The sequence below is a fragment of the Microcaecilia unicolor genome, chromosome 13, assembly GCF_901765095.1.
Source record: "Microcaecilia unicolor chromosome 13, aMicUni1.1, whole genome shotgun sequence".
NCBI classification, from domain to species: Eukaryota; Metazoa; Chordata; class Amphibia; order Gymnophiona; family Siphonopidae; genus Microcaecilia; species Microcaecilia unicolor.
In genome coordinates, this window is record NC_044043.1 from 10,818,015 (window position 1) to 10,845,508 (window position 27,494).

A 27,494-nucleotide genomic window follows, 5' to 3' on the forward strand; every position below is an offset into this window, starting at 1 on the left:
CAGGAGGTTGATCTGCAGATCCTTTTCCTGGAGGGACCACAGACCCTGGGTGTGAAGCCCATCGACATGAGCTCCCCACCCCAGGCGAGATGCATCCGTCGTCAACACCTTCGTGGGCTGTGGAATTTGAAATGGACGTCCCAGTGTCAAATTGGTCCGGATGGTCCACCAGAGCAGAGAAGTGCGGCAACTGGTGGAGAGGCGGATGACATCTTCTAGATTCCCGGTGGCTTGGAACCACTGGGAAGCTAGGGTCCATTGAGCAGATCTCATGTGAAGACGAGCCATGGGAGTCACATGAACTGTGGAGGCCATATGACCCAGAAGTCTCAACATCTGCCGAGCTGTGATCTGCTGAGACGCTCTGGTCTGCGAAGCCAGGGCCAGGAGATTGGTGGCCCTTGCTTCGGGAAGGTAGGCCTGAGCCGTCTGGGTATTCAGCAGAGCTCCTATGAATTCCAGAGACTGGGTTGGCTGGAGATGGGACTTTGGGTAATTTATCACAAACCCCAGCAGCTCCAGAAGCTGAATAGTGCACTGCATGGACCGAAGGGCTCCTGCCTCCGAGGTGTTCTTGACCAGCCAATTGTCGAGATATGGGAACACGTGCACTCCCAGCTTGCGTAGGTAGGCCGCTACCACCACGAGGCACTTGGTAAACACTCGTGGGGCAGAGGCGAGCCCAAAGGGCAGCACACAATACTGAAAGTGCCGTGCGCCCAGGCGGAATCTGAGATACTGTCTGTGAGCTGGCAGTATCGGTATGTGAGTATATGCGTCCTTTAAATCCAGGGAACATAGCCAATCGTTTTTCTGAATCATTGGCAGAAGGGTGCCCAAGGAAAGCATCCTGAACTTTTCTTTGACCAGGAATTTGTTCAGGCCTCTCAGGTCTAGGATGGGACGCATCCCCCCTGTTTTCTTTTCCACAAGGAAGTACCTGGAATAGAATCCCTGCCCTTCCTGCCCGGGTGGTACGGGCTCGACCGCATTGGCGCTGAGAAGGGCGGAGAGTTCCTCTGCAAGTACCTGCTTGTGATGGGAGCTGAAGGATTGAGCTCCCGGAGGACAATTTGGAGGCAGGGAGGCCAAATTCAGGGCGTATCCGCACCGCACTATTTGGAGAACCCACTGGTCGGAGGTTATGAGAGGCCACCTTTGGTGAAAAAAATTTTAACCTCCCTCCGACCGGCAGATCGTCCGGTACGGACACTTGTAGGGCGGCTATGTTCCCGTGGATCCAGTCAAAAGCCCGTCCCCGGCTTTTGCTGTGGAGGCGCAGGGGGCTGCTTAGGCGCACGCTGTTGACGAGAACGAGCGCACTGGGGCTGTCCCTGTGCCTGACGAGGCCTTCGGGCCGGCTGGTTGTACCTACGCTTCGCAAAAGAATAGGGTGCAGCCTGCCGGGCCCGGGAAAAACGTCCACCTGTGGAGGTGGATGCTGAAGGCGCCCGGTGGGAGAGCTTGTCGAGAGCGGTTTCCCGCTGATGTAGTTGGTCCACCATCTGCTCGACCTTCTCACCAAAAATGTTATCCCCCCGGCAAGGGACGTCGGCCAGTCTCTGCTGGGTGCGGTTGTCCAGGTCAGAGGCACGCAGCCATGAGAGCCTGCGCATCACTATACCTTGGGCCGCAGCACGAGATGCCATGTCACAGGTGTCATAGATACCCCTGGACAGGAACTTTCTGCACGCCTTCAGCTGCCTGACCACCTCCTGATAAGGCCTGGACTGCTCCGGCGGGAGCTTCTCGACCAGGTCCGCCAGTTGCTGCACATAGGTCCGCATGTGAATGCTCATATAGAGCAGGTATGATTGGATGCGGGTCACGAGCATGGAGGATTGGTAGGCCTTCCTCCCAAACGAGTCCAGAGTGCGAGACTCCCGCCCCGGGGGCGCCGAGGCGGTATCCCTCGAACTCCGTGCCCTCTTGAGAGCAGAATCCACGACCGCTGAGTCATGGGGCAATTGTGGCCGCATTAGCTCTGGGTCGGAGTGAATCCTGTACTGGGACTCTGCTTTCTTGGGAATGGTGGGGTTAGTTAATGGTCGCACCCAGTTCCGAAGCAGCGTCTCCTTAAGGACATTGTGCAGCGGCACCGTGGAGGACTCTCTAGGTGGTGATGGATAGTCGAGGACCTCGAGCATCTCGGCCCTCGGCTCTTCCACAGAGACCACGGGGAAGGGAATGCTAATAGACATATCCCGCACAAAGGAGGCAAAAGAGAGACTCTCGGGAGGTGAGAGTTTCCTCTCCGGTGAAGGCGTGGGGTCCGAGGGAAGGCCCGTAGACTCCTCTGAGGAGAAATATCTAGGGTCCTCCTCTTCCCCCCACGAGTCCTCATCCTCGGTGTCGGACATAAGCTCATGTAGCTGAGTCCTGAACCGGACCCGGCTCGACGTCGAGGCACCAAGGTCTCGGTGTCGTCGAGCGGTGGACTCCCGCGCCGGCGGGGACGGAGCTCCCTCCATCGACGTCGACGGGGACTCCACCTGCGTGGCGGTCGAGACCGGCACCGCAAGCGGCGGCGGTGTCGACGGCCCCGGCGCCGGGCTAGAGCTCGCCGGCGCCACAGTCATCGGCGCCGAGGGCGCAAGCACCCCCGGCGCCGGCACAGCCTGGCGCATCAGCCCTTCCAGGATCCCCGGAAGGATGGCTCTGAGGCACTCGTCCAGGCCCGCTGCCGGGAAAGGCGGTGGGGCCGGTAGGGGTGTCGGCGCCAGAAGCTGCTGGGGGCCAGGAGACGGCACCGAGGTGCCGGAACCCCGACGCGTCGGTACCTCCACAACCGACGGAGACCTCTCCTCTCGACGATGACGCTTCGGCGTCGCCTCCTCTCCGATATCCGGATGCACCGAGGGAGACCGGTGACGACGCTTCTTACCTTTCTTACGATGCCCGTCACCGGCGCCGGAAGGCATGGAGGAGGAGGAGGTCGATCCCCCTCGGTCTCGAGGTACCGAGTCAGATAGGGTTCGGTCCCGTGGCCCACGAGCTGAGGGAGTGACCGGGGCCGACTGCCCACGCGGCCTCTCACCCCCACTCTCACCGGAGGACCGGCGGGCCGACGGGACCTGTTCTCCTGGGGTCGCTGCCATCGGTGCCGATGTCTCGGGCATCGATACCGGTACCGAAGGGCCGGGCGTCGATACCGATGCCTTCGAGGTCGACGTCGAGGGGCCGGCGCAAGTTCCAAAAAGACGGTCCCGCAGAACTTGCCTCGCAACCTGAGTCCGTTTCCGGAGACCGAGACACAGAGAACACGACTTGATATTGTGCTCCGGCCCGAGGCACTGGAGGCACCAAGCGTGGGTGTCGGTCTGCGAGATCGGCCGGCCGCAGCGACCACACTTTTTAAATCCACTCGGGACCTTCGAGGACATCGACGGAAAAATCGCGTCGGCGAAGTCAAAGTCGTCAATGGTGGCTGAAATCACACCACGAAAAGGAAAACGACCGTGCGGCCACTAGGCCGCAATGCAGCGTCCCCGCTGGAAGCGAGGGAAAAAGGGAGCGCGTGCTCCACACGCGCAGGGTTTCTTTTTTTTTTTTTTTTTTTTTTTTTAAAGAAACCGGACGGTAACTAACCGAAATAAACAAAGAAAAAGCACGATCGGCGTAAACGCAATCGAAAATCCGGCGGCTGAATCAGAGAGAGCGGCGGGGCACGACTCTCTCCAGACGCGGAAAAAAAGGAACTGGCGGGAGCGGTCGCGCACGGGCGGGAAGACGGCCGCGCATGCGCGGTGGGCGTGCCCTGCGTGCCGACCGTCCCGCGAAGCTTTTTTCCGGTTGGTGGGGGCTGCCGCGGACGTCACCCAGTCGTGAGAACAAGCAGCCTGCTTGTCCTCGGAGAATGGAGGTTACAAATACCTGGCAAGATTCCAAAAAAGTACACTATGTTTTATGCTGCTTATCCTAGAAATAAGTAGATTTTCCCCAATTCCATTTTAATATGGGTCTGTGGACTTTTCCATTAGGAAGCCATCCAAACCTTTTACAAACCCTGCAAAACTAAATGCTTTTACTACATTCTCTGGCAGCGAATTCCAGAGTTTAATTGCACACTGAGTGAAGAAAGATTTTCTCTAATTCGTTTTAAATTTACTATTTTCTAGCTTCATTGTGTGCCCCCTAGTTCTAGTATTTTTGGAAAGAGTAAACTAGCATGTCTACCCATCCCACTCCACACATTATTTTGTAGACCTGTACCATATCTTCCCTCAGCCGTTTTTTCTCCAAGCAGAACAGCCTTAGGCACTTTAGCCTTTGCTCATAAGGAAGCTGTCCCAAACCCTTTATAATTTTCGTCACCCGTCTCTGTACGTTTTCTAAATCCACTACATCTTTTTTGAGATGCGGTGACCATTATCTAATAGATGTGACTGGGAATGCTGAAGGTTAATAAGAGTGAGGAGGATATCGTTAGCGAAAGCTAGTACTTTGATGGAGGCAAAAAGAGATTAAGAAGAGAAAGGTTAAAACTCACAGTAACAACTTTTTCAGGTATATCAGAAGCATAAAGCCTGCGAGGGATCAAGGAAGACAAAGACGTAGCGGAGAGACAATGAATTCTTTGCTTCGGTCTTCACCGAGGAAGATTTGGGTGGGATACCGGTGTCGGAAATGGTATTTCAAGCGGACGAGTCGGAGAAACTTACTAACTTCACAGTAAACCTGGAGGACGTAATGGGGCAGTTCGGCAAACTAAAGAGTAGCAAATCTCCTGGACCGGATGGTATTCATCCTAGAGTACTGATAGAACTGAAAAATGAGCTTGCGGAGCTACTGCTAGTGATATGCAACTTATCCTTAAAATCGAGCGTCGTAGCGGAAGATTGGAGGGTGGCCAATGTAACGCCCATTTTTAAAAAAGGCTCCAGGGGAGATCCGGGAAATTATAGACCGGTGAGTCTGACGTCGCTGCCGGGGAAAATGGTAGAGGCTATTATTAAAAACAAAATTACAGAGCACATCCAAGGACATGGATTACTGAGACCGAGTCAGCACGGCTTTTGTGTGGGGAAATCTTGCCTGACCAATTTACTTCAATTCTTTGAAGGAGTAAACAAACATGTGGACAAAGGGGAGCCGGTTGATATTGTGTATCTGGATTTTCAAAAGGCGTTTGACAAGGTACCTCATGAAAGGCTACAGAGGAAATTGGAGGGTCATGGGATAGGAGGAAATGTCCTATTGTGGATTAAAAACTGGTTGAAGGACAGGAAACAGAGAGTGGGGTTAAATGGGCAGTATTCACAATGGAGAAGGGTAGTTAGTGGGGTTCCTCAGGGGTCTGTGCTAGGACTGCTGCTTTTTAATATATTTATAAATGATTTAGAGATGGGAGTAACTAGCGAGGTAATTAAATTTGCTGATGACACAAAGTTATTCAAAGTCGTTAACTTGCGACAGGATTGTGAAAAATTACAAGAGGACCTTACGAGACTGGGAGACTGGGCGGCTAAATGGCAGATGACATTTAATGTGAGTAAGTGCAAGGTGATGCATGTGGGAAAAAAGAACCCAAATTATAGCTACGTCATGCAAGGTTCCACGTTACGAGTTACGGACCAAGAAAGGGAACTGGGTGTCGTCGTCAATAATACACTGAAACCTTCTGCTCAGTGTGCTGCTGCGGCTAGGAAAGCGAATAGAATGTTGGGTATTATTAGGAAAGGTATGGAAAACAGGTGTGAGGATGTTATAATGCCGTTGTATCGCTCCATGTTGCGACCGCACCTTGAGTATTGTGTTCAATTCTGGTCGCCGCATCTCAAGAAAGATATAGTAGAATTGGAAAAGGTGCAGCGAAGGGCGACTAAAATGATAGCGGGGATGGGACGACTTCCCTATGAAGAAAGACTAAGGAGGCTAGGGCTATTCAGCTTGGAGAAGAGACAGCTGAGGGGAGACATGATAGAGGTATATAAAATAATGAGTGGAGTGGAACATTTGGATGTGAAGCTTCTGTTCACGCTTTCCAAAAATACTAGGACTAGGGAGCATGCGATTAAACTACAGTGTAGTAAATTTAAAACAAATCGAAAAAAAAATTACCACCACCCAACGTGTAATTAAACTCTGGAATTCATTGCCGGAAAATGTGGTGAAGGCGGTTAGCTTAGCAGAGTTTAAAAAGGGGTTGGACGGTTTCCTAAAGGACAAGTCCATAAACCGCTACTAAACGGACTTGGAAAAAACCAAAATCCCAGGAATAACATGTATAAAATGTTTGTACATTTGGGAAGCTTGCCAGGTGCCCTTGGCCTGGATTGGCCGCTGTCGTGGACAAGATGCTGGGCTCGATGGACCCTTGGTCTTTTCCCAGTATGGCATTACTTATGTACTTATGAACCCATGGGACTTTAGATCACAAAGGAGCAAAAGCTGCACTCGGGGAGAACAAGGCCATAGCAGAGAAACTGAATGAATTCTTTGCTTCAGTCTTTACGGAAGAAGATGTAAGAGAACTGCCTGTACTGGAAATGGTTTTCAAGGGTGATGATGTGGAGGAACTGAAAGAAATCTCGGTGAACCTGGAAGATGTACTGAGCCAAATGGACAAAATAAATAATAGTAAATCACCTGGACCAGATGGCATACATCCAAGGGTACTCAAAAAATTCAAGCATGAAATTGCTGATCTGCTGTTAGTAATATGTAACTTGTCTTTAAATCGTCCGTACGTCTAGTAGCGCTTTAGAAATGAAAAGTAGTAGTAATAGTAGTAGTATCTAAGATTGGAGGGTGGCCAATTGTCACGTCTGTGGCCGTGACCACCCTCATTCTTACCCTGTTTCTGGGAGTCAGTGGCTGTGCTGGCTTCTGCTTGTCTCTGTGTCTGTCTCTGTCTTAGTTTCTCTCTGGCTCTGTGTGCTGATTGCCCTACTGAACCTCACCTGTGTGGGCTATGCCTCTTCCAAGATGGCTGCCGACTCCTCTATGCCAGTATCCAAGATGGCTCCCGCTGTTCCTTCCTGTGGGCTGACTTCTCTGTGTATCAAGCCTCTGTTTGGAGGCAAGGAGATTGCTGCAGCTGTGCCTCTGGTGTTGAAAGGCTTTATTAATCACTTAGAGCCTGCAGGCCCTGGCCTTTGCATTTCGTCTAAGGGCCCTGGTATGTGGAGTGCTCTGTTCACTGCTACATTGTTTGCTCTGTGTATGTTTCCAGTGTATGACTTGTTAGCTTGGGCACAGCTTTGTTTGTTAGCTTGTGTACAGCTTTATTAGTTCTCCTGAGTTTGCTCTGTGTATGTTTCCAGTGTATGACTTGTTAGCTTGGGCACAGCTTTGTTTGTTAAGCTTGTGTACAGCTTTACTAGTTCTCCTGAGATTGCTCTGTGTATTTTTATTTTTTATTTTTGTTACATTTGTACCCCGCGCTTTTCCCACTCATGGCAGGCTCAATGCGGCTTACATGGGGCAATGGAGGGTTAAGTGACTTGCCCAGAGTCACAAGGAGCTGCCTGTGCTGGGAATCGAACTCAGTTCCTCAGTTCCCCTGCTGCCTTTAAACATGCTGTGGTCACACCTCTCCTTAAGAAGCCTTCACTCGACCCTACTTGTCCCTCTAATTACCGACCCATCTCCCTCCTTCCTTTTCTCTCCAAATTACTTGAGCGTGCTGTTCACCGCCGCTGCCTTGATTTTCTCTCCTCACATGCTATTCTTGACCCACTACAATCTGGTTTTCGCCCTCTCCACTCAACCGAAACTGCGCTTACTAAAGTCTCCAATGACCTATTACTGGCTAAATCCAGAGGTCAATATTCAATCCTCATTCTTCTTGATCTTTCCGCTGCTTTTGACACTGTCGATCACAGCATACTTCTCGATACCCTATCCTCACTTGGATTCCAGGGCTTTGTCCTTTCCTGGTTCTCTTCCTACCTCTCCCTCCGCACCTTTAGTGTTCATTCTGGTGGATCCTCTTCTACTTCTATCCCCTCTGTCTGTCGGCGTACCTCAGGGTTCTGTTCTTGGTCCCCTCCTCTTTTCTATCTACACTTCTTCCCTTGGTTCATTAATCTCATCCCATGGCTTTTCCTACCATCTCTATGCTGATGACTCCCAAATCTACCTTTCTACCCCCTGATATCTCACCTTGCATCCAAACCAAAGTTTCAGCATGCTTGTCTGACATTGCTGTCTGGATGTCTCAACGCCACCTGAAATTAAATATGACCAAAACCGAGCTTCTCATTTTCCCCCCCAAACCCACCTCCCCGCTCCCCCCGTTTTCTATTTCTGTTGATGGCTCTCTCATTCTCCCTGTCTCCTCAGCTCGAAACCTTGGGTTCATCTTTGACTCTTCTCTCTCCTTCTCTGCTCATATCCAGCAGATTGCCAAGACCTGTCGTTTCTTTCTTTACAACATCCGTAAAATCCGCCCCTTTCTTTCCGAGCACTCTACCAAAACCCTCATCCACACCCTTGTCACCTCTCGTTTAGACTACTGCAATCTGCTTTTTGCTGGCCTCCCACTTAGTCCAGTCGGTTCAAAACTCTGCTGCCCGTCTCATCTTCCGCCAGGGTCGCTTTACTCATACTACCCCTCTCCTCAAGACCCTTCACTGGCTCTCTATCCGTTTTCGCATCCTGTTCAAACTTCTTCTACTAACCTATAAATGTACTCACTCTGCTGCTCCCCAGTATCTCTTCACACTCGTCCTTCCCTACACCCCTTCCCGTGCACTCCGCTCCATGGATAAATCCTTCTTATCTGTTCCCTTCTCCACTACTGCCAACTCCAGACTTCGCGCCTTCTGTCTCGCTGCACCCTACGCCTGGAATAAACTTCCTGAGCCCCTACGTCTTGCCCCATCCTTGGCCACCTTTAAATCTAGACTGAAAGCCCACCTCTTTAACATTGCTTTTGACTCGTAACCACTCGCCTCCACCTACCCTCCTCTGTTCCTTCCCGTCCACATTAATTGATTTGATTTGCTTACTTTATTTATTTTTTGTCTATTAGATTGTAAGCTCTTTGAGCAGGGACTGTCTTTCTTCTATGTTTGTGCAGCGCTGCGTATGCCTTGTAGTGCTATAGAAATGCTAAATAGTAGTAGTAGTAGACCAAAGTCCACCACCCTAACCACTAGGCCACTCCTCCACTCCTAGTGTATGACTTGTTAGCTTGGGCACAGCTTTGCATTGTCAGCCTGTGTACAGCTTTCCTGTGTTTGCTTAGTGTATGTTTCTTGTGTATGACTGGTTTGCTTGGGCATAGCTTTCCTACTAGCTTATGTACAGTTGACTTGTCTTCTTGTGTTTAGCCTGCTGGTTTTCCGTGTGTGTTTCTTTTGCTTCTGGAGCTTCTGCCCTTGTTCTATCTGTTGCCAGTACTCCTTGATACTGAGGCTCCAGCCGTAGTCTTGTTCCTTGACCTGACCATTGCTTTGAACCTGCCTGCTGCCGGAACCCGGACATTCTCTGCCTGTCTGCCTTGCTTTCGCCTAGGTGCCTGGGGGCACTTCTGGATCCTGATTCCTGCTGTTCCTGATTGCAAGTTCCAGTTCCGGTCTTTCCTGTAAGTCCTGCCGGCTGCCCAAACCTGGGGGCTTAACCCTCGCGGAAAGGTGGCTAAGCGTAGGTGAAGCCTAGGTCCAGTGTGTTCCAGTCCAGCAGGTTCCGGTCCCGTGGGTTCCGCTCCAGTGTGTTCCAGTCCAGCGGGTTTCACTCCTGTATGTTCCAGTCCAGTGGGCCACTCCAGTGTATTCCAGTCCAGCGGGCTCCACTCCAGTGCGCACCCGTCCGGTGCGTTCCAGTTCCGTGTATTCCTGTGTAGAACTCCAGTCCGGGGTTCCAGTCCAGTCTTGTCTCATCTCTACCTTGAAGGTGATCTTGCCTGCCACTGCCGCCCCACGGTAGTGGCCCAAGGACTCACAAAACCAGTGCTCCCGGGGAAGAAGCCTGACAGTATGCCAAGGTCCTCGAGCACGCGACACCAATGTGACGCCAATTTTTTAGAAAGAATTCCAGGGATGATCTGGAGAATTAACTGCCCGGGCAAAATAGTGGAAACTATTATAAAGAACAAAATTATAGAACACAAACAAACATGGCTTCATGGGACCAAGTCAGCATGGGTTCAGCCAAGGAAAGTCTTGCCTCAGCAATTTAATTCATTTCTTTGAAGACATGAACACACATAGGGATAAAGGTGAGCCAGTTGATGTAGTATATCTAGATTTTCAGAAAGCTTTTGATAGTTCCTCATGAGAGACTCCAGAAAAAATCAGAGAGTCATGGGATAGGAGGCAAAGTTCTGGTGTGGATTAGGGATTGGTTATTGGATAGAAAACAGAGGGTACAATGGTCATTTCTCTCAATAGAGGAGGATGCACAGTGGAGTGCCACAAGGATCAGTACTGGGACAGGTACTATTTAATATATTCATAAATGATCTGGAAATCAGAATGATGAGTGAGGTGATTAAATTTGCAGATGACAGAAGAGTGGCAGAGAAAAAAGCAAACAGGATGCTAGGTATTATTAGGAAGGGATGAACTGAAAATACTATAATACCTCCATGATGCGAGTATTGTGTACAGTTCTGGTCACTGTATCTCAAAAAAGATATAGCGGAATTAGAAAAGGTTCAAAGAAGAGCAACCAAAATGACAAAGGGGGTGGAAATCCTCTCATAAGAGGAAACGCTAAATAGGTTAGGGCTCTTCAGCTTAGAAAAGAGACGGATGAGGGGAGATATGATTGAGATCTACGAAATCCTGAGTGGTATAGAACGAAAAAAAGTAAATCAATTTTTTACTCATTCCAAACGTACAAAGACTAGGGGCACTAAAGAAAGTTTCAAAGGAAATACTTTTAAAATAAATAGGAGGAAATATTTTTTCACACAACAAATAGCTAAGATCTGGAACTCTTTGCTGGAGGAAGTGGTAACAGCAGTTAGCGTATCTGGGTTTAAAAAAGGTTTGGACAAGCCCATAGATTGCTATTGAGACAGACATGGGGAAGCCACTGCTTGACCTTGGATTGATAGCATTGAATGTTGCTACTATTTGGGTTTCTGCCAGCTACTTGTGACCTGGCATGGCCACTGTTTGGAAAACAGGATACTGGGCTAGATGAACCATTGGTCTGGCCCAATATAGCTATGTTTTCATGCCTGAGGGAGAATGATGGCAACGCTTCTTAGGCTTTTTACTCTGCATGTTCCTTGTTGCACACAGCAGCGACAATGAGTACATAGAGTCATTATGCATTCACGCACAGAGTCTAATGTTGGATCCTCTCAATGTTCCGTCGGTGCACCCGATGTTGAGGGTTCTGTATCAAGTGCTGAATACTTGGCCATGCTCGATGCCGATGTTTACGCAGAACCAAAATGTTTTTCAAGCTGGACTTTGCGGGTTTTAAGGGTCCTTGTTTGCATAACCACACTCTGTAAGCCACTTTGAGCCTGCAAATAGGTGGGAAAAGGTGGGATACAAATGAAATAAAATAAATAAATAAATGCACAGGCAGAGGCTACACTGTATGTCCTGGTGCTCTGGATTCAAGCACTGAACATACCAGTTATGGTGGGGTCTGTGCCTGAAATTATTCTACTGGACTGAGTACACTTCTTAAAGCCACTAGGCACCCTCATTAATGGCCATTGCAAGGCCAAAATGCTTTATTGCCCGGGGAGCTCAGGAGGTCTCGGACCCTATGTTTCTCGTTACTTCCCCAGCAAAAGAAGGGCTGAGAGGCTCCAAAGGCCGAAAAATTGAAAAATGAAAACTAATTGAAAAAAAATAAATACAATTGAAAAACTTAACATAGAAAAATGAAGACTATAAAGAAAAAATATCCCAAAAAAGGGATGGCACCAAAAATGCAAAAGATTGATGTGCTCAGGAGTGATTTTTAACAACCTATCTGCTCTGCCTGAAACAATAGATCGCTGGTCCCACGCTAGAACATTGGGCAGAATGGCACCCGTGCATATGTAATGGGGGCACTGCCTTAAAAAATTTAAAGTAACAGTGCAGTAGGCAGTGGCTGCACCAGGCTCCGTGGATGATGTCACCCACATGTGAGAATATTATACCTGCTCGTTGAAGATGAGTGAGTCAAATATCACTCTCACAGATGGTTGAAATGATGGGGGTGGGGGGGATTTTGAGGTGAGAACCAAACAGCTACACATTTCCGAGGATTGAAAGAGCATTTATCATCACTAAACCAGGAGCATACAATACAATACTATATATACACTTCTACCCCATAAAGTCCCATACGAGTTCTATACAGTTTACAAACTTTAAAATCAAAAACTGGGTAGATCCCAGAAAAAGTACAATAATTAGTTTTGTACTATTACAGAGAGACAAGGTAAAATTATGTATCATACCTGATAATTTTCTTTCCATTAATCATAGCTGATCAATCCATAGACTGGTGGGTTGTGTCCATCTACCAGCAGGTGGAGATAGAGAGCAAACTTTTGCCTCCCTATATGTGGTCATGTGCTGCCGGAAACTCCTCAGTATGTCGATATCAAAGCTCCATCCGCAGGACTCAGCACTTAGAGAATTACACCCACGAAGGAACACTCTGCCCAGCTCACCACTGCCGAAACGAGGGAGGGGAATTAACCCAGCTCATCCCCACACAAGTGGGGGAGGGGAATCCGTCCAGCTCATCCCCGCGGAGCGGGGGAGGGACACCACCCCGCCGATGCGGGGGGATCTGGCTTATCCTGCAACCGCAACCGCGGGAGGAGATGACTGACCCTAACACCGCCGAAGCGGGAGGGGTACAAAGCTGCCCTACAGCCGCATGAAGCGGGAGGGAGTGCCGGCAGAATTTTAAGTCTCAATCCAGCCCCGTAAAACGGAGGGGAGAGGAATGCAGCAGCTCACTGTAACACAAACTCGTCTCAACTCTTGAAGAATCCAATTGAAAAAACTTGAACACGAAGTCTTCCTGAAGTAACTGAAGACTAAACTTGAACCTGAAATGCAACCAGAATATAAACAGTACAGATATCTGGGAGGGGCTATGGATTGATCAGCTATGATTAATGGAAAGAAAATTATCAGGTATGATACATAATTTTACCTTCCATATCATCATGCTGATCAATCCATAGACTGGTGGGATGTACCGAAGCAGTACTCACCCAGGGCGGGACATTGAAATCCCTGACCTCAACACTGAAGCTCCAAACCGGGCCTCCGCCCGTGCCGCCACAGTCAAGTGGTAATGCTTGGAGAATGTATGGGCCGATGCCCAAGTTGCCGCCTTGCATATTTCTTCCAAGGAGACGGACCCGGCCTCTGCCATCGAGGCCGCCTGAGCTCTAGTGGAGTGAGCCTTCAGCTGGATAGGCGGCACCTTCCCTGCGGCCACATAAGCCGCTGCAATGGCTTCCTTGACCCATCTTGCCACTGTAGGCTTAGCAGCCTGCAGACCCTTACGAGGACCTGCAAACAGGACAAACAGATGATCCGACTTCCGGAAATCATTGGTCACTTCCAAGTATCTGATGATGACTCGTCTCACATCCAGATATTTAAGAGCAGAGTATTCCTCTGGGTAGTCCTCCCTACGAAAGGAAGGGAGACAGAGCTGCTGATTCACATGGAAGCGAGAAACAATCTTGGGCAGGAAGGAAGGCACTGTGCGAATAGTCACTCCTGCCTCAGTGAACTGCAGAAAAGGCTCTCGACATGAGAGTGCCTGGAGCTCGGAAACTCTTCTGGCTGAAGTGATAGCCACCAAAAAGACTGCTTTCAACGTCAGGTCTTTCAGAGATGCCCTCGACAAGGGTTCAAAAGGCGGCTTCTGTAATGCTCTTAGCACCAGGTTGAGATTCCACGCAGGCACCACTGAGTGAAGAGGAGGGCGCAGGTGATTAACTCCCTTGAGAAAACGCACCACATCTGGCTGCGAAGCCAGGGAAGCACCCTTCAGGCGGCCCCTGAAGCAAGCCAGGGCCGCTACCTGGACTTTAAGGGAACTGAGCGACAGGCCTTTCTCCAGACCTTCTTGCAGGAATGCCAACACTGAAGAAATTGGAGCAGTGAATGGAGAAAATGAGCCTGCTTCACACCACGCTGCAAAGGTACGCCAAACCCTGGCGTAAGCAGTAGAAGTAGAGCGCTTCCTCGCTCTCAGCATAGTGGCGATGACCTTGTCTGAGAAGCCCTTCTTCCTCAGACGCTGCCGCTCAATAGCCAGGCCGTAAGACCAAAGGGGGAGGGATCCTCCATCACCACGGGACCCTGATGTAACAGACCCTGCTCCACTGGCAGCCGCAGAGGATCGTCGACTGAGAGCCTGATCAAGTCCGCATACCAGGGACGTCTGGGTCAATCCGGACCCACCAGGATTATCCGGCCCGGATGCTTTGCCACCCGGTCTAGCACCCTGCCCAACATGGGCCAGAACGGGAACACATAGAGAAGCTCTTGTGTCGGCCACTGTTGGAGAAGAGCATCTACTCCCAGGGATCGAGGGTCCCGTCCTCTGCTGAAAAAGCGCGGCACTTGGCAATTGGCCGATGACGCCATCAGATCTAGGCTCGGCTGGCCCCAGCGCTTCGTGATGCCCAAGAACGCCTGAGCAGATAGCTGCCACTCTCCGGGCTCCAAGGTATGGCGACTGAGAAAGTCCGCCTTGACATTCATGACTCCGGCAATGTGGGCTGCTGACAGCTGTTCCAGGTTCGCTTCCGCCCACTGGCATAGAATCATGGCCTCCTTGGCTAGAGGGGCGCTCTTGGTACCTCCCTGGCGGTTGACATAGGCCACAGCCGTGGCATTGTCCGACAGGACCCGTACTGGCTTCAACGCCAGTACCGGGATGAACTCCAAAAGCGCCAACCGAATGGCTCTGAGTTCCAGGAGGTTGATAGACCACTTTGCCTCTGCAGGAGACCAGAGCCCCTGCGCTGTCCTTCCCAAGCAGTGGGCTCCCCAGCCCGACAAAGAGGCGTCCGTCGTGACGACAATCCACTCCGGGGTCACCAGAGGCATTCCTGCAGACAACTTGTCTGTCTGCATCCACCAGCTCAGCGCCTTGCGCACTGCTGGGTCCAAGGGAAGGCGCACAGCATAATCCTCCGACATCGGAGTCCAGCGCTGCAGCAGAGAGAGTTGTAGTGGTCTCATATGAGCCCTGGCCCAGGGCACTACTTCCATCGTGGCCGTCATAGAGCCCAACAGCTGCACATAGTCCCAAGCCCGAAGAGGAGAGGCTACTAGGAACTGGTCCACCTGAGCCTGAAGCTTGACAATCCGATTGTCTGGCAGGAACACTCTGCCCACTTGGGTGTCGAATCGAACTCCCAGATACTCCAGGGACTGAGTTGGGCGCAGCTGGCTTTTCTCCCAGTTGATGATCCACCCCAGGGAGCTCAAAAGAGCAACCACCCGGTTCACAGCTTTACCGCACTCTGCATAAGAGGGGGCTCGGATCAACCAGTCGTCCAGATAAGGATGGACTTGTACTCCTTCCTTCCTCAGGAAGGCCGCGATGACCACCATTACTTTGGAGAAGGTCCGCGGAGCAGTAGCCAACCCGAACGGGAGGGCTCTGAACTGGAAGTGTCGGCCCAGTACTGCAAAACGCAGAAAGCGTTGATGAGGAGGTCAGATGGGAATATGCAAGTACGCTTCCTTGATGTCCAAGGATGCCAGGAACTCTCCTGCCTTCACTGCCGCTATAACAGAGTGGAGGGTCTCCATGCGAAAGTGCCGAACTTTCAAGGCCCGATTGACCCCTTTGAGGTCGAGGATAGGCCGTACAGAACCCCCTTTCTTTGGTACCACAAAGTAAATGGAGTAACGTCCCTTGCCAAGCTGATTTTCTGGCACCAGAACGACCGCACCCAGGCGGATCAGATTGTCCAAGGTCTGCTGCACTGCCACAGCTTTGACCGGAGACTTGCAGGGAGAGAGTACAAACCCGTCTTTTAAGGGTCGGCAGAACTCTAGCTTGTAGCCGTCTCTGATGACTTCTAGCACCCAAGCGTCTGAAGTTACTCTGGTCCACTCACCCAGAAACGAGGACAGGCGTCCTCCAATCTGCACTGGGCCATGGACCAAGACCCCGTCATTGGGTACGAGACCCTGGGGGAGGACTGGAGGGAGCACCTCAGGGACGGCGGTCTCTGCGAAAGGAATGCTGCTTGGGGGAGAAGTTCCTTTTGAAGGAAGAGAGGGCAGAGGAGCCCGACTTGCCCGGGCGGTACCGACGGGCTTCCTGAAACCGTCCTCTGGAGATACCTGGGCGAGCACTGGCCCGAGCCCTGACCTCTGGTAACCTCTTGCCCTTAGACGTGCCGAGATCGGTCACGATTTTGTCCAGCTCGACCCCAAAGAGCAGCTTGCCTTTAAAAGGCAACTTAGCCAGGCGGGACTTAGAGGCGTGGTCCGCAGACCAATGTTTCAGCCAAAGGCAGCGCCGCGCAGAGACTGTCTGAGCCATGCCTTTAGCCGAGGCTCTCAAGACATCATACAGTAAGTCTGCCAAATAAGCCAAGCCCGATTCCAGGGCCGGCCAGTCAGCCCTCAAGGAAGGATCCGAGGGGGAAGCCCGCTGCACAATCGTCAGGCACGCCCTGGCCACGTAGGAGCCACAAACTGAGGCCTGCAAACTTAAGGCAGCCGCCTCGAAGGACGACCTTAAGGCCGCCTCCAATCTTCTGTCTTGGGCGTCCTTTAGGGCCGTGCCACCTTCCACCGGCAACGCCGTTTTCTTAGTCACCGCAGTGATTAAAGAATCCACGGTAGGCCAAAGAAAGGCCTCACGTTCACTTTCAGGCAAAGGATAGAGGCGGGACATAGCCCTAGCCACTTTTAGGCTCGCTTCCGGGACATCCCATTGAGCCGAAATTAAGGTGTGCATGTCATCATGCACGTGGAAGGTTCTAGGCGGGCGCTTCGTCCCCAGCATAATGGCGGAGCCAACAGGGGCTGAGGGAGAGACGTCCTCTGGAGAGGAAATCTTCAAAATGCTCATGGCCTGCATTAACAGGTTGGGCAAATCCTCTGAGCGAAAGATCCGTGCTGCAGAGGGGTCATCCGCTCCATCCGAGCGGGAATCCGTCTCCTCCAAGGAATCCCCAAAGGACCGTTGGGAGAACTCAGATACGCTGCCCTCATCTACATCAGAGGAAACAGTGTCCTCTAAGGCCTGGGAATCCACCCGAGGACGTTTACTTCCGGGGGCCTCAACCCCTTTATCGGATAAAGGAAAAGGGGCAGCGTTCTGCATAAGGAAGGCCTGATGCAGCAGCAAAATAAACTCGGGGGAGAAACCCCCCAGACTGTGCCCCTCAGCAGTCTGGGCCACAGCCCCAGACGCACTCTCAACCGGTGCTCGCAAGAGCGGGGGAGAAACATGCTGCGCATCCAAGATGGTGTCCGGCGCGACACTCCGCGAAGGAGCCGCGCGGGAAGAACGGCGCTTAACTTTAGCCGCTTTTTTGCCGTCGCCCAAATCAAGGGCGGCCATGGCATGAACGTCTCCCGGCTCAAGGGCGGCCCAAGAAGAAGCCGTCCGAGCAGAGTGGCCGGCCAAGATGGCGGAGGCGAGGAGCGGGGGATGGGCGTTTATGGCGGGAAAAACCGCCGCACCGGAGGAAAACCCGGGACACTGACCGGCCTCCGAACTGACACCCAACAAGGGCGAATCAGACTTTAATATCCCCGCATCCCCGCTAGTAGCACACACGCGGTCCGGGGAGCGATTCTTCGCGCCCTCGCCCTCCGACGCCATAGGCCACGTGGAGATCAAACGGGGAACCCCCTGCCCGCTATAAAAAAGGTAAAAATTACCTGCTTCACGCTCCGAGCTGTAACGACCTGGTGTCCCAGTGAGTAGCTGCAATAAACGTTTAAATAAACGTCGAAATAAACGCCTTTAAGGACGTCCAAAATTTTTTTTTTTTTTTTAAACAGAGCCAGCGGGAGGGGGGAGAAAAGGAGGGACCTGGCGCCACCAGGTTTGCACTTGCTCAAGAAGAGCCCTCAACCCCAGGCACTCAACAAAACCTAAAAATTAGGCTTGGAGGCCTAGCCAGAGCTGCTGCTGTGTGTGACCACCACCTGCTGAGATAGAGAACATACTGAGGAGTTTCCGGCAGCACATGACCACATATAGGGAGGCAAAAGTTTGCTCTCTATCTCCACCTGCTGGTAGATGGACACAACCCACCAGTCTATGGATTGATCAGCATGATGATATGGAATAATGTTTACAGGAAATATAATATACTAGGATGATTGATGAAAAAATTAGAGAAGATCAGTCTAGTGCCTTTCTAAACAGAGTATAGTGAGGTATCTTCTGAATACGCAGGGGGAGCGAATTCCACCAGTGAGTAGGTTTTATTTATTTGTTTACATTTTGCGCACACCTTTTTCAGTAGTAGCTCAAGGTGAGTTACATTCAGGTACTCTGGATATTTGTCTGTCCCAGGAGGGCTCACTATCTAAGTTTGTACCTGAGGCAATGGAGGGTTAAAGTGACTTGCCCAAGATCACAAGGCGCAGCAGTGGGATTTGAACCGGCCACCTCTGGATTGCAAGACCGGTGCTCTAACCACTAGGCTACTCCTCCAGGTTGATAAGAAAACATACCATGAACATATCCGCACCAGAACTCACTGTAGTTTGAAAGTTGAGATCCCAAGGGGCTCATTTTCAAAGCACTTAGACTTACGAAGTTCCACAGGTTACTAAGTGCTTTGAAAATATGCCTCCAAGTGTCATGATGACTTCTCCGGTAGGGGGAGGGGGGCTTTAAGAATGGAGATGAAGTCCTCTGTGGGAATAGGGGATTAGACAGGAGGTTTTAACAGCTCTGTTATCGGGTGCTCTACATGTAGGTTTGCAAGATAGCTGCCTTACAAGTGTATGTGCTGCCATACACAGGTACAGGTTGCTATTTTGCAACCTGGGTATGTGGCGGCACACACATGTAAGACCCTGTGCATCCCCCCGTTTATGTTTTCCACTTTTATAAATGTAAAAATCATCCTACTCCCATAAGTAGCTGGCACCTAACCTACACGTGTAGCACCTATCCTCAATTACACCTTCATGTGTAGTCCTGGGAGTGGGGATATCTCAGTTTTATTTAGGACCTATACAAGCACACCTTTCTGAAATCATACCCTAAATATACATGTGGTCACTTCTACAAATATTTTTATGGAAATATGTACCATCTAAAATGTGCCTGTTTATGTAGAAATATTAGAAATATTTAGAGGCATTTATTCATTCAATGTCAGATCACGTGTATAATTATATTTTCATTTATCTTAGGTGTTGAGGGAGATGCTTTGTGCAGTCAGTTTGATAATATCTTTTGTGATTCCTCATTTAGATTTTGGTCACTTTCTATTTTGTCTTTCACTGTGTTCCTTTATTTTTTTATTAACACTTGTTATTTACAATCGATCCCTTGCTTTCATCACCACTGTTCTCTTTCTTTTTTACTTCCTTACTTTCAACCATATACCTCTGAGAAAGAAGGCTTAACTAAAATACTTTTAAAATGCAATAAGTTAAAAGTAACATGCAGTAGCATAAAAATAAATCCCCATTCAAAATTTCAAAGAAAATAGAATTCCTTGAGGCAAAAAAAGAAGACAAAAAAAAGGAAGAGACTACAAACTGTCAGTTAGTCTGGAAAGACAACTGCAGTGCCACTTTGCAAAGTAGTCTGGGAACTTCCACTTAACCAGAGAAACAGACTGCTCATATCATACGTGGAGACATATTTTCAAAACACTTAGACTTACAAAGTTGCACAGTAACCTATGGAAGTCTAAGTGCTTTGCAAATGAGCCCCCATATTTCAAGTCTTGTATGATTTCCACAATCTCCACTGCAAATAATTCTGATCACAGATGACATGAAAAGACAACAATCATAAAGAGATAGCCCAAGGAAAAGACCACTATAAAACACTATAAACTTACTTTGCAGTAGTTTCTTCATCATACTTTGTTTTCAAGTCAAACAATTCTGTCTGAGTCTTTTCCAAGGCTAAAATGAACACAAAAATTGAAAGCTTTATTTGGAGATAAGGGCTTAATTTGTAGACAAAAAGGAAGTGAAACTGGGGGTAGGACTAGGGCTGGAAGTGGGGTTGGCGCCAAGGTCAGCAGCAAACTTACTCTCATTTGTGGATAAACAGGAAACTGGTATGTACGTATACTTGGACAATTCGTATATTTAATTTTTTTTAAAAGTTTAAGAATATGACCAACATTACTAAAATTTTGCAACATTATAAACAAAATCTTGACTAATCAGTGTTTTTCTCAATATTTACATGATTGATACCACAATGTTCTCTACAGAAAGTTTTGGCAGCTGAGTGGCATGAAGGAGTAAGCTTGTTGAAGGCATAGGAATACTGCACAGTATTATAAAATTTTCTGACATTTATAAATAACTAATCTATCTCTGCAAAGGCATAGGGGTCCCTATACTAAGTTGCTATAAAAAGTAGCCTTAGCTCGCCCTTATGCAGGTCTTTTCTGCTCGATAAGGCCATTTTCCTCAAAGCAGGAAAATGGCCAATTTTCCATTTTCCCAATTAATGGCCATGCATTAATGTTACCACAAGCAGCCATCAACAAAAATTAGCGTGTGAGCCCTTATCGTCACCCATTTTGTAGGCGATAAGTGCTCATAAGTGTGGAAGAAGGTTTCAGAAAGTGAAAGAGGAATGTGGCGATGATAGAGTTAAAAAAATCGTATGACTTAAGTTCGAAAAATAATATTTGAAAAGATGTTTGTCATAGCTGCAGTGTTGGTAACTGCAAATAGGCAAGGCTAGTTTCAAAGACAAACATGCTTCTCCTAAAACAACGGGAGAATCCCTACCTGTTATCTCATTATAGGGACAGTTATATCCTGTCCCTTTTGGAAGTTATTTCTCAAAGTAATTCATCATTATAACTTCAAAATATTTCAAAGGTACTATAGCTCTACATATAATAATTAGCAGTGGCCAAATGTAATTTTGCTTAGCTTAGATTTATGAACATTTATTGTAGGTGAAGAATTTGCTGCCTACATACTTTTGTGCCCTAAGGTTTCGCTATTTTGATATGAACAGAACACCTGTATCCTGTTTTCCTAATGTTTGTCTTTTCTTAAAGCCATTTATCATCTTAATTAGGCAATAACTAGTCAATATTTTGTCTATAAAAATAGGAGTCTTACTAAGGTAAAATTATGTATCATACCTGATAACACTGGTCTAAAAAAAAAAAAACAAAAAACCTTTTTTTCTGTAACAACAACAAAACATACATTTTCTGGAAGATAATTCTTCCCTGAATCCAGATCTCATTTCAGAATTTCTGTATCAGCCTCAGTTTTCATGTGATAATGGTTTTTGTAATTGCTTGTGTCGGCGTATGTAGCTATTATATGTATCTGGCAAAATGACACGCTTCTGCTACAAGAGTTCCAAAAAAACTGTGTCAGTTCACAAAGAAATCAAAGATATAAGCAACATAAGAGTAAAAGACCAGTAAAAGATCATTACAAAAGACCATGTCACCTTCCTTGGAGAAATATTCAGAAAAAATAGCATGTCGGTCACAAAAAACTCTCACTTTCGTATCACAAGAAAGAAGATTCCATCCTTTTAATCTCTAACCTAAAAGCTCAGCCTGTTGCTTCGACAAATTTAAATCACGAACAAGATCGTTGAGATCCCTTTGTGTCAAAAAGTGGGGCACATTTGATACACAGAAGTCCAGAAATGATGAGTCGGTATGCATATCCCCTTCTCTGTCTTCTGCATGTTCGTCACTGTATTCATCTTCACTCACTATCAAATTCTCAGGAGGCACTGGTACTGGCAATTCTTCACTGTGACATACAGGTCTTATAGCAGATGGTAAGTTAGGATATTGCACAGTTTTCCTTGTTTTCGAGGTGATTCCTGCTATTTTTGTCACACAGAAATAAGTCTGTTGTGTGATCCATTGGTTCCCTCCAAATCATGGGAACAGCAAAGGGCATGCGACGTCTTCCTTTTAACCAGCCTGTCAGGAGTGTAACACACATCAAACAGCAAATGTGGGGAGCCCATTTGCGGTCCTGTTCACCAACCTTACACCCGAAATATAGTTCGTAGCACTTTTTTACAAGAGGATTAAGTTTTCGTTTTTGCGATTTCAGAGTAAACTCTCCACAGATATAACAAAAAGAATTTGGGCTATTTGCACAGGTACGAGGCATTTCTTCTGAAATGACACAAAACACAAACCTTCACAAACGTAGAACTTCAAGCAATCACTTCCAACAGCAATTGTTAACTTAACTCTCAATGCTGAGATACAGGTGGCAACTGACACAACAGAATGTGTTTGAACATGTTCGAGCATGACTCATGGGCAATGTTGCCAAACCTCCCTTATTTCCTGGTGGTGGCTTTCTAAACTAAGGGTTTTGTATTGTAATTCCTAGTATATTTCAATTGTTTTTCCAACAATTACAACTGCTGAATTAAATTAATCCACAGCAGCAGGGCTGCCGAGAAACTTGGCCGGGCCTGGGACAAGGCCGCCTTGCCCCCACCGCAGCCCCGCCCCCGAGGACGCCGCTCCCCTCCCCCCTCCGAGGTTGCCGCCGCTGCTGCTGCTGCTCCCCCGAGGGCGGGATACAGGGAGGGAAGGAGACCCGAAGGGAGGAGTTCCGCCTCACAAGGAGGTGAGAGGGAGAGTTGCACTGCGCGGTGATTTAAATACAGGGGGCCGGCCCGGTGGCAGACGGTCAGAGGGCGGGTGGGACTGGCACCGGGCCCCCCCCTTGAAGGCCCGGGCCCTGGGGATTTAGTCCCCCTGCCCCCCCTCTCGGCGGCCCTGCACAGCAGGGTACCAAAATGCAGCGTTTTCAAGGATTTTTATAAAAAGGGTAGCGTGTCACAAGAAAACTGAGCCCGATAGGAAAAAACTGATTTCATTTTCGAATTCAGCACCAATGACTTAGCTAAGAACACCATTCACATTCTTTGTAACAAAAATGCCGTTTACCAGTGTAATTTTCTTTCCATTAATCATAGCACATCAATCCATAGACTGGTGGGTTGTGTTCATCTACCAGCAGGTGGAGATAGAGAGCAATCTTTTGCCTCTCTATATGTGGTCATGTGCTACCAGGAAATCCTCAGTATAGTCGATATCAAAGCTCCAACCGCAGGAATCACCAAACAGAGAATTACACCCACGAAGGGACACTCCGCCTCCCAAACACCACCGAAGCGGGGAGGGGGCACCCACACCCGCCGACGCGGGGGGAACTGGCATGTCCTGCTATCATAACTGCGGGAGGAGCTGGCTTAACAAGTCACCGCCAAAGCGAGAGGGAAACAAAGCTACCCTACTACCGCACGAAGCGGGAGGGAGCACTGGCATAATTTAGTTATGAATCCAACCACCGTCGAAACGGGGGGAAAGAAGCAGCAACTCACTGTAACACAAAGTCATCTCAACTCCAGGGAAATCCAAGTGAAAGAACTTGAACTCAAAGTCCTCCTGAACAGGAACTGAAGTCTAAACTTGAACCTGAAATATACCTGAACTAGAACAAACAGTACAGATATCTGGGAGGGACTATGGATTGATCTGCTATGATTAAATGAAAGAAAATTATCAGGTATGATACATAATTTTACCTTCCATATCATCAAGCAGATCAATCCATAGACTGGTGGGATGTACCCAAGCAGTACTCACCCAGGGCGGGACAGGGAAATCTCAGAACGCAACACTGAAGCTCCAAACTGGGCCTCGGCCCGTGCTGCCACGTCCAAGCGATAATGCCGTGAGCAGGAATGAGCAGATGCCCAAGTCGCCGATCCGCAAATCTCCTCCAAGGAAACGGACCTGGACTCTGCCATCGAAGCTGCCTGTGCTCTAGTAGAATGAGCCTTCAGCTGGATACTACTGGGGTATCTACTGGGGTACTGGATAGGCGGCACCTTCCCTGCGGCCACATAAGCCGCCGCAATCATTTCCTTGACCCAACGTGCCACGGTAGGTTTAGATGCCGGCAGACCCCTACGGGGGCCCGCGAACAGCACGAACAGGTGATCCAACTTCCAGAAATCATTGGTCACTTCAAAATATCGGATGATAACTCGTCTAACATCCAGGCATCTGAGAGCATGATACTCCTCTGGATAATCCTCCCTAAGGAAGGAGGGTAGACAAAGCTGCTGATTCACATGGAAGCGAGAAACAATCTTGGGCAGGAAGGAAGGCACTGGGCGAATAGACACTCCTGCCTCCGTGAAAGGCAGGAATGGCTCTCTACACGAGAGCGCCTGGAGCTCGGAAACCCTCCTGGCTGAAGCGATTGCCACCAAAAAGACCGCTTTCAACGTCAGGTCCTTCAGAGAGAGCCGCAATAATGGCTTCTGCAAAGCCCGCAGCACCAGATTGAGATTCCACGTAGGCACTATCGAGTGCAGAAGAGGGCGTAGGTGATTAACCCCTTTGAGAAAACGCACCACATCTGGCTGTGAAGCCAGGGAAGCACCCTTCAGGCGACTCCTGAAGCAAGCTAGAGCCGCTACCTGGACCTTAAGAGAGCTGAGCGACAAGCCTTTCTCCAGACCTTCTTGCAGGAACGCCAACACTGAAGCAATTGGCGCCGTGAAGGGTGACAGGGATCCTGCCTCGCACCATGATTCAAAGGTACGCCATACCCTGGCGTACGTAGTAGAAGTAGAGCGCTTCCGTGCTCTCAGCATAGAGGCGATGACCTTGTCCGAGAAGTCCTTCTTCTTCAGCCGCTTCCACTCAAGAGCCAGGCCGTAAGACCAAAGGGAGAGGGATCCTCCATCACCACGGGACCCTGATGTAAGAGGCCCCGCTCTGCTGAAAGCCGCAGAATACTGTCTATGGCAAGCCGGATCAGGTCCGCATACCAAGGGCGTCTGGGCCAGTCTGGACCCACCAGGACCACCCGGCCTGGGTGTTTCGCCACCCGGCCGAGAATTCTGCCCTGCATAGGCCAAGGTGGGAACACGTAGAGAAGCTCCTTTACCAGCCACTGCTGGAGAAGAGCATCGACCCCCAGAGATCGAGGGTCCCATCCTCTGCTGAAGAACCACGGCACTTGGCAATTGGCTGAGGTCACCATCAGATCCAAGGTCGGCATGCCCCAGCGCTTCGTGATCTCCAAGAACATCCGAGCAGACAGTTGCCACTCTCCGGGATCCAAGGTATGGCGACTGAGAAAGTCCGCCTCGACATTCAGGACTCCCGCAATGTGAGCCGCCGACAGCTGGTCCAGATTCGCCTCTGCCCACTGGCATAACTTCATGGCCTCCCTGGCTAGAGGGGCGCTCCTGGTACCGGAATGGCAATTGACATAGGCCAGGGCCGTGGCATTGTCTGACAGGATTCAAACTGGCCTCAGTATCAGTACCTTAAGAAACACATGAAGCGCCAACCGAATGGCCCAAAGTTCCAAGAGGTTGATGGACCACTTCGCCTCCGCCGGCGACCATATCCCCTGCGCTATCCTTCTCAGGCAGTGGGCTCTGCAGCCCGTCAAGCAGGCATCCGTCGTAACGACAATCCACTCCGGGGACGTGAGAGGCATACCGGCTGACAACTTGTCTGACATCAGCCACCAACTAAGCGCCCTTCTCACCGCCGGGTCCAGGGGAAGGTGAACTGCGTAATCCTCCGAAAGTGGAGTCCAACACCGCAGAAGAGAGTGCTGTAGTGGCCTCATGGAGCCCAACAGTTGCACATAATCCCAAGCCCGAGGAGCTGAAGAGGCTAGGAACCGGCCCACCTGGGCCTGAAGCTTGAGGCTCCAGTTGTCCGGAAGGAACACTCTGCCCACTTGGGTGTCGAACCGAACACCCAGATACTCCAGGGACTGAGTTGGGCACAGCTGACTTTTCTCCCGGTTGATGATCCATCCCAGGGAGCTCAGAAGAGCAATGACCCTGTCCGTAGCTCTCCCACACTCCGCAAAGGAGGGAGCTTGAATCAGCCAGTCGTCCAGGTAGGGATGGACTTGCACTCCTTCCTTGCGGAGATAAGCCGCAATGACCACCATCACTTTGGAGAAGGTCCGCGGAGCCGTAGCCAACCCGAACGGGAGGGCTCTGAACTGGAAGTGCCGGCCCAGCACTGCAAAGCGCAGGAAGCGCTGATGAGGCGGCCAAATGGGAATGTGCAGATAAGCTTCCTTGATGTCCAAGGATGCCAGGAATTCTCCTTCTTGTACCGCAGCAATCACGGAGCGGAGAGTCTCTATACGGAAATGCCGTATTCGCAAGGCCCGATTGACTCCCTTGAGGTCGAGAATAGGCTGAGAAGAGCCTCCTTTCTTTGGCACCACAAAGTAAATGGAGTAACGTCCTGTGCCCCGTTGCTCTATGTGCACTGGGACCACCGCCCCAAGGCAGAGCAAGTTGTCTAGAGTCTGCTGAACTGCTGCCACTTTGAGGGGAGACTTGCAGGGAGAGTTCACGAACCCATCTCTCAGGGGCTGGCAGAACTCCAACTTGTAGCTGTCTCTGATGACTTCTAGAACCCAAGTGTCTGAAGTTACCCTGGTCCACTCGCCCAGAAAAGAGGACAGCCTTCCTCCTATCTGCTCTGGGCCATGGACCAGGGCCCCGTCACTGGGTACGAGACCCTGAGGGAGGACCGGAGGAAGAACCTCCTGAGCAGTGGTCTCTGCGAAAGGAATGGTGCTTCGGGGAGAACCTCTGCTTGAAGGAGGAGTAGGAGCCCGACTTGCCTGGGCGATACCGACGAGGTTCTTGAAAACGACCCTTAGAGGAACCAGGGCTAGCACTGCTGGCCCTTGCCTTGACCTCCGGCGACCTCTTGCCTTTAGAACTGCCGAGATCCGTCACGATCTTGTCCAGCTCATCCCCGAAGAGCAGCTTGCCCTTAAAAGGCAACTTGGCTAAGCGGGATTTGGAGGCATGGTCAGCTGACCAATGCTTAAGCCATAGCCATCGAAGGGCAGAGACTGTCTGAGACATACCTTTAGCCGAGGCTCTCAAAACATCATACAGCAAGTCTGCCAAGTAAGCCAAGCCCAACTCCAGGACCGGCCAGTCCGCCCTCAAGGAAGGATCCGAGGGGGAGGCCCGCTGCACCACCATCAGGCATGCCCTGGCCACATAGGAGCCGCAAACCGAGGCCTGCAAACTCAAGGCGGCTGCTTCAAAGGCTAACTTTAAGGCCGCTTCCAATTTCCTGTCCTGTGAATCCTTAAGGGCAGAGCCTTTTTGTCACAGCAGTGATTAAAGAGTCCACTGCCGGCCAGCACAAGGCCTCCTGTTCACCTTCTGGCAGAGGGTACAGATGAGTCATGGCCCTGACTACCTTGAGGCTCGCCTCAGGAGAATCCCATTGAGCTGAAATTAGAGTTTTCATGGCTTCATGGATGTGGAAGGTCCTGGAAGGGCACTTGGTTCCCAACATAATAGCGGAACCCGCCGAGGCTGAAGGAGGGCCT

The 27,494-nt window shown here is 49.9% G+C and overlaps 1 protein-coding gene across 1 annotated transcript in view; it reads right to left on the reverse strand.

The window, feature by feature from the left end:
* The window catches only part of CUX1 (cut like homeobox 1), an 804,986-nt gene that overhangs the window by 480,264 nt on the left and 297,228 nt on the right, over positions 1-27,494 (reverse strand). Inside the window, 1 exon segment of the mRNA XM_030186246.1 lies at positions 19,952-20,018. Coding sequence (XP_030042106.1) covers positions 19,952-20,018 — 67 coding nt within the window.